The following is a 9,721-nucleotide window of genomic DNA, read 5'->3' on the forward strand; positions in this document are numbered from 1 at the left end:
TGAGTCAAGGGTCAAATCGCGAACGACAGTTTTAAGTGTTTAGAAGCTACTAAAACCAGCGGACTAGAGGGCCGAATGATTTGAGGTTCAATGTAGAATCCGAGGGTTTAACATTAACGGTTAGAACACAGTGTGGTTATTGATGCAATGGGGTAAATTGTGTAATGTTGCCTGCGTGTGTGTGTGTTTGTTTGATTGTTGTAATTCATCAATTGTGAAAATAGAACAAAATAATAAACACACACACACAGAAAAGGGCAAACATCAATTGTCACTTGAGGCAAAAGAGTCTTGTTAGTTCATAAAAAAAAAATACACGCAAACATTGGTGAACGGAGTGCAACGCCAACGATAGTGTCTGTGGCTAAGATATGGAACATTACAAACCACATACACATATATACTACCTGCGGGAAACAATAAAGCGATCACACAGGACTCGACGATCCACTTCCTTGCGGTCGGCCTCTAGGGGGAAAATTCGGGAAAGTCAAGGAAGAAAAACACTATCTGTGAGAATCTAACATGAAGATGAAGAATTGTAAAAAATCAGCAAAATAACTCGACACAAGGATAGCAAGAAAAGAACGAAAAAATTAAACAACAAACTGAATACTTATACTGAAATAGATATTGTAATTTTATGGAATGATTTGTATCAACTATTATGATGGAACTACTCTTACTTTCTTGATATGATGACCTCTAATGTGTGTTTTCAAATCTGAAACTAATTCACAATCTTCCACAATCGGAAGCAATAGTTCCTGTTTCGTCCCAATCTACGTTAGATTAAGTTACAATTTACTAACTATTCTCATTATTTACCTCTTTTTTATTTTTCTAATCGTTTGACCAAGGTTTGCAGTGAATTTCGTGTTATTTTAGTCCATTTGTGAACACGTGGAAGTTCAACATGTATTTGGTTTTCCTAGTCCTATTCCATATTGGCAATCACTGCATTTCGTAGCCGAACAATTTGCACAGTTCTACCGACAACCGGTACATTGGTAAGCCAACGACGGTGAAGTAGTCTCCTTCAATTTTCTCCACCAAGTTTCCTCCCAAACCCTGTATGCCATAGCCGCCAGCTTTGTCTCTGGAAATATTTTACAAAAAGAAATATGACTTTCAGTTTTCCTATCGCTTGTTTGAAGCCATACGGAACATTACAACGGCTCTCCTGTATCAACGTAGGCCTTGATCTGCTCGTCGGTCGCTTTTCCAAAATGTACTTGACAAGATTCGGTAAACTTGACCTCTTTCTCGTGGTGCTTTATTACTACGCCCGTATAGACAATGTGCGTTTTTCCCATCAACCTTTAAAGAAACGAGTTCACTTAGTTTTGTGAAGTACGTGGTGGATCAGAACAATGATGATTCGTGGCGTTTTGCATACTTTTTCAGAACCTCAAATGCACGTTCGGGAGTTTTTGGTTTGCCATACATCTGCCCATCCATCGTGACCATAGTGTCTGCACCAATAACGATATCCGGTTTTGTTCCTTCGTCTTTCGAAAGCCGTTCGTATACCTCTTGTACTTTGCCGTACGCAGTCATGGCAACATATTCATCAAAGGAGTATTCAGCGGGGTTCAAATTCTCTTCAAACGTCGATGGACACAGTGTAACAGTGGTTAATCCCTGCCGGAAATTATCAATGTGCAACAATTGTTTGATTCACACTTTCGAAATTTAAAGGTCCCATCGATTTGATTTGATTGATGCAAGATAGCTGGCTTTTGAACGGCTGGATAATGCGTACCATCGGTACCAAGTGTACCTACCTACAGGAATAAAATAGATCCCACACGTGATCCTTAGCCTCTTATCCAGCCACTCCTATCCCGACCTCCACGCGGTGCCAGCTGGGATACGAGCAACTAAGGGAAGATCGGGTAACCAACGAACTTGGTCGTATGCTAACAGGGAAGGAGGACTTTTTATGAATTTTTGAGCGTCTGTTTTCCATGTTAGGGGCGGCTCAAAACGGCATCTGTACTCCAGGTAAGGGGCGGCCGAACAAACTGGCCGAACTGGAACAATCGGCTCAGACCAAAGCAACGAAAAAGGACTAGAGATTGGAAACTCGGGACGTGGAACTGCCAATCCCTCAATTTCCAAGGGAGCACACGAGTGCTCTCCGAAGTATTGAAATCCCGCAGATTCGACGTCGTAGCGCTGCAGGAAGTGTGCTGGAAAGGCTCAATGGTACGTACGTTCCGGGATGGTCATGCCATCTACCAGAGCTGCGGCAAAACACATGAGCTGGGGACAGCTTTTATAGTGATGAGCGAGATGCGGAAATGGGTGATTGGGGGCCAAACAGCCCTCGAATGTGGAGGTTGAGAATTAAAGGCCGGTTCTTCAACATCGGCATCATAAACGTGCACAGTCCTCACCTCGGAAGTACCGAAGGCGACAAGGATGAATTCTACGCGAAGTTGGAGCGTGAGTACGACCACTGCCCAAAACATGATATTAAGATCGTCATCGGGGATTTCAACGCCCAGGTCGGCCAGGAGGAGGGATACAGACCGGTGATTGATTGGCGTTGTCGGCGGAACCGAAGCCGACCCACAACGCCTAGGCAGCAGTATTGCGGTCGACGGCGATGAGTTCGAGGTAGTCGACGAGTTTGTCTACCTCGGCTCAATGGTAACTGCGGACGATTCTACCTGCCGTGAGATCCGGAGGCGCATTATCAACGGAAGTCGTGCCTACTATGGGCTCCACAAACAACTACGGTCGAACAGACTTAGCACCCGTACGAAGTGTGACCTGTATAAGACCCTCATAAGGCCGGTTGTTCTCTGTGGGCATGAGACGTGGACCATGCTAGAGGAGGACCGGCGAGTACTCGGAGTTTTCGAACGACGAGTACTGAGGACGATCTTTGGTGGCGTACAGGAGAACGGAGTATGGAGGCGAAGGATGAACCACGAGCTCGCGCAACTCTACGGCGAATCCAGTATCCAGAAGGTGGTTAAAGCCGGAAGGACACGTTGGGCAGGCCATGTTGCAAGAATGCCCGAAAACCGCGCTGCGAAGATCCAATTCCAATAGGGCAAAAACGACCAGGGGCGCAACGAGCAAGGTGGTTAGACCAGGTGGAGCAAGATCTGGCGGAGAGTACTCGGTGTCCCAGGGATTAGAGAGCGGTGGCCAGGAACCGAGCAAACTGGAGAGGCTTTGTTAGTCAGGCCATGTCGTAAGACGGAAGGCTAATTTTTATTATTATGATGCAAGATAGCTTACCAAATTATATATCAGTTCTTGTCGCCGTGGTGAGCCACTAGCAAGTACGACTCGTTTTGTTCCGATTTGGTTTAAGATTGGTTTAAGCATTGTAAACTATTTAAAGTAGATTGACTTAGTAAATTAGCCGGCGATTTGCGTCTAATCGGAAAAGATAAACAAAGTTTGACATACTGACTGACCGCCAATGTTTATCAGTCTCCTACCTACAGACTTAAAGCTCAGCGTGGGCCTACCAATCAATTCAAGCATTGAGCTTTTCCAGTTGCCAAGTCGACTAGGGTTTCTAATCTAAAAAATAACTTGTATCAGGAGTGTAATGTGGCGACGGAATTATAGATTCTTATTGAATAGTTTTTTAATTTAATTAATATTCAACAATAAATACTCACTATTCGAAATTTAGCGTTGTTTCAAACCCCGAACAGCGTGAAATATTTCAATTGGCCCATGGGGAAAAAAAACTGTCGAAACATTTCGAATTGTAGAAAATTCAAAAATAGATTTCGTAATCCGTTAACTTGGCAAGAGCCGCCAAAACTTGAAAAATAAGATAAAATATGGGCAAAATTCTTGAATTGAACAGAATTGTGTTTTGAAGGATTTTTCTAAAGAACTTACAAGACCATATTTTTAATATTCTTTTCATTTTCTTATGCGAAAATTTCGTGGATGTAAGGTTCTGGATTTCATTACACCAAGGACAGGTATTATAAATACGGCCCGGTCCGTTCTTCTAAGATTAAAGAAAAAAAAGGGACAGGTATTCAATGGACAATGGAAGTATTTGGGATTCTTTATAATGACCTACACAATAAGCATTTTTGCTGGGCTCTCCATCTTATTAATTCTTCAAGGGATCCATTAATAAGCAACTAAAATTGCGATCCTTGAAATTCACAAAAAATCTTTCATGTGAAAACCGTTCGTGAAATTTCGACTTATATTTGAAAATGAAATGAATAGCGCAATGCGAAACGTAAATGTAAGAGAATGCTTCTCATCAACATAGTTGATGACCACGCCATATTCTGAGTTTTATGGTGACCGAATCATTCATATGCGTCATTTTAAATTCCGTTCAACTTTACCAATAGACAAATTCTGTAGCTAAAGTTGGTTTTTACTCAGCAATACAGCCGAGCAGAAGGATGCAGTAACCGTTTGACCCGTGCAAGAAGGATAAGAGTTCAATTATCCACATGCTCTCTGCAAGCGTCTTAACAACATAAGATCCTCTTCCCCGTTTAAGCTACGCGCATTGTATTCGCACTTGGGAACGGACAACTTGCATAGCGGTAATCGTTCGCATGCTCTCACCTAGTGGCCCAGCAATTGCACGGCGACAGAGGGTAAAGCGCAAGATGCCATCGGCAGGATACCGTGAAAGTGAGGCTTCTTGCATCGACCGGAAACATCCGGTGGAACCTGGACGGGGACGAAAATGTAAGACACTACAATTAACAAAAAGCCTACCAGCCAACCAGCCGTTGCCGGACCAGCTGTCGATTAGCGGGCGTAGATTCAAATTACACGGCCGGCGCACGTATTGCTAGAGGCCACCAACTGCAGCGCGCAGGGTCGGCGGACATTGAGCCCACGTAGTGCGTGGTTCGTTCACGTGGGGCCTTTCATTCATAAAATCGGACCACGGCGCAGCCCACGTTCCCGGGCAGGTGTGTACGCTCGCCACTGCGCTCCTCAGCCGTCAGAGTCCGGTCTGGTGGGTCCGGTTTGTGGCGTCATTCTGCCCCGCCGCCGTGCACCGTGATTGTCGATCGGCCATCGAGCACAACACGCGTCCGCGTGGTTGCCCGCTTTCCTCCCTTCGCCCTACTCAATCCCTTCTTTATGCTCACACCGTAGCAGCGTAGGAGCAACATAGCAACAGGTGAGCGTCAGGTGGAGTGAAGACACCGTGGCTGGCGATAATTATTCCGAAAACTTCGCGGTGACTTCAGCCTTCAGCTGCTGGAATCCGTGCACCTGACCGCGTATCAATGGCACGCGTCATTCGTAATGGCATCCAAGCCGTGTGTGCGGTTGCACTTGATGATGGGACTGTCTACACGTTATCCCCCCGTTGGGCATCGATATCGATTCTGCACGTCGCCGTTGAGGCCGTCATCACGAAGGACAGGTAAAACCCACTCTCAAATGGAATGCAGTAGTGTCGGAGGGTGACAATTTATGGCCCGGAGTGTTCTTGGAACGATAAGCTTGCGGTGGGGTTTCCGATGATCCGATGATTCCAACCTGATTCCGATCTTGAAAGCTGGTACTATTTGAGACGAACTGAAAGACACACTGAAGCTTAGAATCTGTTGAACAAGTTTTGTTAGGGAGAGCAATATTCGTTGGTCACTGAAAGGGCAACTAACGGCTCATTTTTTAATCATTCAATTTCATAACATTTGTTGGATTCAATCTTGTGGAGAAAATGGAGTCAGTGGGTTCGACTTCTAATACGAGAGCGCGCCCAGATCGCGCCTGATTCCAATGATCAAACTGTCGCCCCAGAGCCGGGAGCTGTGTCCAAAATTCGAAGTTTTCCACCACTTCGACCGGAATCGGCACAGGCCCAAGATTTAATGGTCCACTTCTCATCCGATCCGTTCTGTTTGGCATACGGCCGGCCGCGGATCTTGCCATCGGAACCGCGTCGGTGACAATTCCAATCGACCACGTCGTTGACAAGCCGCACTCACTGACTACCGGGCACCCGCGGGTACCGATCCCAGGCTGCAGGGCAGCTTTCTCTTGCGGCACGGCCTTGAGTCGACCGTTCGATTTGGTGGTGGGCTCCGTGTCCCATTTCTTTCGCTGCTCGCTGTTGGTTTTCGATCGACTTATGCAATTTCTTCTTCGCCGAACACCTTTCACTCCGGACCAGGAAGGTGTCACCAGAGTGCTGGAAAACCGCAGCCCACCGATAGTAGTGGGTTTAGCTCAGGTGTTCCGATGGCGGATCGCCTGTTTTCATGGGTAGGCACTAAAAATCTTTATCACCTTCCGCTGGCAGCCGCACTGGCACTGTAAGGGAACGTTTAATGAGCGTAGCCGGAAAAAGTATTTTAATTTAGCGACTTGCGTGAAGGTTCAATTCCCAGCAGCTCTCGCCGGCAGCCTGATGCGACAGCTTCATTCCGTCGGTGGCATTGGGCTAGTAGGTGCTAGAAGCTGATAAGTGATACTGGCAATATGTTGAACTAGTCTCGCAGTCGTGGTTAACTTTTCGGATGCTCTGTTAACTTTTATGTGCACTTTATCGGTAGAAAGATGCCTATACCTTTTGCACCGTGCGTCAGAAGAAACTGAACTGTTTGACAAACGTTTACGTAACTATTAACACCAAAATGTGTTGGATTCTCAATTCGTGGTGTGCGCGTTGCCAAACAGGGTATTGGCCTTCATTGGAAATGATCTCGCTCATTCTGTCTCTTTGTGTGTGTTTTTAAATTCCCGTTTTATTGGTGTTCAGCGTCAGGGTTTCAGGCGACAACCACACTTTCGCATTTTTTCAACGTGCTTATTACACGCTTTTATGAGTTGCACCGTACAAGAAGTTTGCATTCCGTTTCGGTTTCATTTGCTGCACCGTAATTAACCTATCAACAGACCGCATGGGTTAGGAGTTTCGTGTATTAAGTAACTACACTTAAGTAACTACTTTCTACAAGTTTTTCTATATTATTGGAACGCTTCACTCCAATAAGCTGTTTAGCAATTCGTGTGCCCGGCCACTTTCGCACCCTTTTTCTGGGTCATCTGTTCTGTTCTTACCCGGGCATTCGGGCAGGACCATTACCGGTTTTGCTCCTTGTCTGTCTTTTAGCTCGTGTATTAGCATTGTCCTTCAGTTCAGGCTTCAGTTTGGCGAAACGGGGTGCGATATGCATCGCTAGAGCAACACGGCCCGGTGAGATCTGGAGGGTACTTCAAGCCGTTCGGCGGTACTCTGATCTCTCTTCAAATGTCGAATAAATCTTTCGCCTTTTACTAAAGATTTCCGTGGAGAGGGATACTCTAAGGAGTCTAAAACCAATTTTTGTTCGTCTCGATTCCGATTACGGAATCGAGCCATTACAGGAAGAAAAAAGGGTTGCAAGGTGCCGGAGGACACAGTTTCTATGGCACATAAGTTTCCAAACTATCAAACTAAACTGTTGTCCTGCCGAGCATACACCGATGAAGACTCGTGGCTAGTTTTGTTAGCAATCAAGTTCGAGAACTATCAACCGGGAGGCAGATACAATACGTAATAGTTTTATACCCTTTTGGTTTGGCACCAAAAATGCTACTTCTTCCTCTAACGGGCAAACGAATCGAAAGTGGCGGAACCCCTTCTGTTGTGGCCTTGCTGTCGGCCATGGGAGAGGCAAAACCATCGAACTCCGAAAATCTCACGGTTGCTTCTTCCTGTTCACGAGGCACCACACTCTGAATCCGATCGGGGCCCAACCGAAACGAAACCCTATGCCATTTCCCTTTATCGGAGGATATCACCTATCATTCCAGGTGACTGTGTGTGTGTCTGTTTGCCGCCAACCCTTGCCGCCGGAGCGGAAGTATGAGCGGCCTTTATCTTCGCCCCGCTGCCTATCCACCGATTCAGTCCCAGAGGCTTCTCCTCGGCCTGTTGGTCTACGCTGAACGCGGAGTGAAGCGGAAATGGCGGCAAGCAGTGACCTGCGTCGACCGAAAACCGAATTTCAGCTACTCACACACTCCGATTTGCCGATCGACTAGCGTGCAAATATGTGGGTCGTGAGTTGCCTCAGCGACACCCGCCCCCCCCGGGGGGGGGGAGGGGACTGCCACGGAAGCCGCGACAAGAAGCCCCTCTAAAGTGACTGGGCAAGAGAAACAAAAGATGAGCTTTACAGGAGCGGAAGTTATGACCCGTTTTGCCGGCCATGGGAATTGGCGGGAATGTCTGTGATATCGCTCGCCACCGTCTGTTCTGCAGTGGCACTTTGGCATGTGTGTTGACTGACTAGGGCTGCCTTGGCGAACTGGCAAGACCGACAGAACGCGCGCGTGACCGAAGGTAGGTTCCGTTAGAAGGATGACATTTAATTAACAAATCATTGATATCTGCTTCCGGTGGTTTTCGCCCAAACAAAAGGGGGGCCGTCCCACCCCAGGCGATGCTGGTATCGTGTAATCATCGGATTATGTGACCGACCGACGACGTTCTTCTGGGACAAACCACATTCCAGGGGCCACGGGATAGCAATGGTAGGGGGTTTGTTTAAAAACAAACCTATCAGATAAACAGGTGAACGAACCAATCGTGGTCCATGTCAGAACAACTCATAAAAGGTCGGAATGCGATAGAAGATAATCTTCTTCTTGAAATTGGATGTTCAGTTTGACCAACTAAGGGCGTAAAATGTCATCTTTTGTCACAAATTATTGTATCGACCGTTACGTTACTTTTGAAGGTGGATCTTGAGCTAACACGTTGCCCGTTAGTAATGTGTGAAGTTTACCAACAAATCAACGCCCATAGAAACCGTTGGTACAGCGTGATCGTAAATCAATATTTATGGAGTGACCGAACAGAAAAATTGGAAACTGGACTCTGAATTTTTGAATAAATCACTGCAAGTTACTATTTTTTAAGCCCTACCCATTTCACATCGATTGGCAGCTGCTCCCCATCGGGGTCTCAAAATCAGAACATTCGTCATTGTTACACAAATGCGGACCAAAACTTGTTCCCTTATCACCTTATTTTTCCTGTTTCTGTATTTCCACTCACTTCATATTTTATTCAGTTTGTACACAGATTGTCAAGACGACAGCAAAGTGAATGGCCAACACACGGCCCAGGAAAGCCCAGCCTTTAGGTTGTAAGTCGTTCAATTTTTCCAACAAATCAAAGGCGCGGTGAAGTTGGCTTTCTGCATTTCGGCATGTTCTAGACTTGTTTTTGGCATGTTCTGGAGTCCAAAGAATATTATATGCTACAGGAATACAGGGTGATCCATCACGATTCATACTATTTAAATGTTAAATAACTCCGCTGTTGTCAGTCGATTTTGACATGAAAAAGATTCTGAAACTTCAGTCTATGCCGTTTTAGTCATGGATCAATTTACGGTAAAACAGCGGGTTGAAATTATAGCACTCTGAAAATAAGAACATTGAAAATAATCGTTCAACTGTGAAAACTGTGCGTGCTTATTAATGCCAAATTTCTTCTGACTTTTTTCTGTGGGGCTATTTGAAGAGTAAGGTTTATGCCATCACTAACATCACAACGGGAATTACTGCTATTACGTAGTCCATTACCGAAATGTTGTCAAATACAATGAAAAATGCCCAAAAAAGGACCGCTTTTTGCGTGTCTAATGAGGGCGGTCATTTTATCGATATTGTATTCTGGGTCAATTGTTGATAAGCGGTTAATTCTATACACTAATAAAATCTTGTCTATTTGTCGAAATCGAGTTCC

General features: G+C 45.6%; 1 protein-coding gene and 1 non-coding gene across 2 annotated transcripts; one reads left to right on the forward strand and one right to left on the reverse strand.

Moving 5' to 3' along the window:
- Nucleotides 1-780: 780 nt before the first annotated feature.
- LOC128273410 (dTTP/UTP pyrophosphatase) lies at nucleotides 781-3,398 on the reverse strand. The gene is made up of 4 exons (XM_053011365.1): nucleotides 3,259-3,398; nucleotides 1,400-1,644; nucleotides 1,174-1,320; nucleotides 781-1,099 (listed from the first exon to the last, which is right to left on the reverse strand). The coding sequence occupies exons 1-4, from the start codon at nucleotides 3,346-3,348 to the stop codon at nucleotides 955-957; spliced, it is 627 nt and encodes a 208-aa protein (XP_052867325.1). The 5' UTR covers nucleotides 3,349-3,398; the 3' UTR covers nucleotides 781-954.
- A 3,813-nt stretch (nucleotides 3,399-7,211) lies between these two features.
- On the forward strand, nucleotides 7,212-7,329 carry LOC128275799 (U5 spliceosomal RNA). Its single transcript, XR_008269337.1, has one exon. It is a non-coding gene; the product is annotated as a U5 spliceosomal RNA (small nuclear RNA).
- Nucleotides 7,330-9,721: the final 2,392 nt, after the last annotated feature.

Source organism: Anopheles cruzii, chromosome 3, assembly GCF_943734635.1.
Source record: "Anopheles cruzii chromosome 3, idAnoCruzAS_RS32_06, whole genome shotgun sequence".
Taxonomy (NCBI): Eukaryota; Metazoa; Arthropoda; class Insecta; order Diptera; family Culicidae; genus Anopheles; species Anopheles cruzii.

Bases quoted from the DNA above. Each gene is read 5' to 3' on its own strand.
- LOC128273410 (XM_053011365.1), bottom strand. From the start codon at position 3,348: ATGCTTAAACCAATCTTAAACCAAATCGGAACAAAACGAGTCGTACTT. The intron at 1,645-3,258 runs GTAAGCTATCTT...AATTTCCGGCAG, and splicing joins AAGAACTGATATATAATTTG to GGATTAACCACTGTTACACT. The intron at 1,321-1,399 runs GTATGCAAAACG...GTTTCTTTAAAG, and splicing joins GCATTTGAGGTTCTGAAAAA to GTTGATGGGAAAAACGCACA.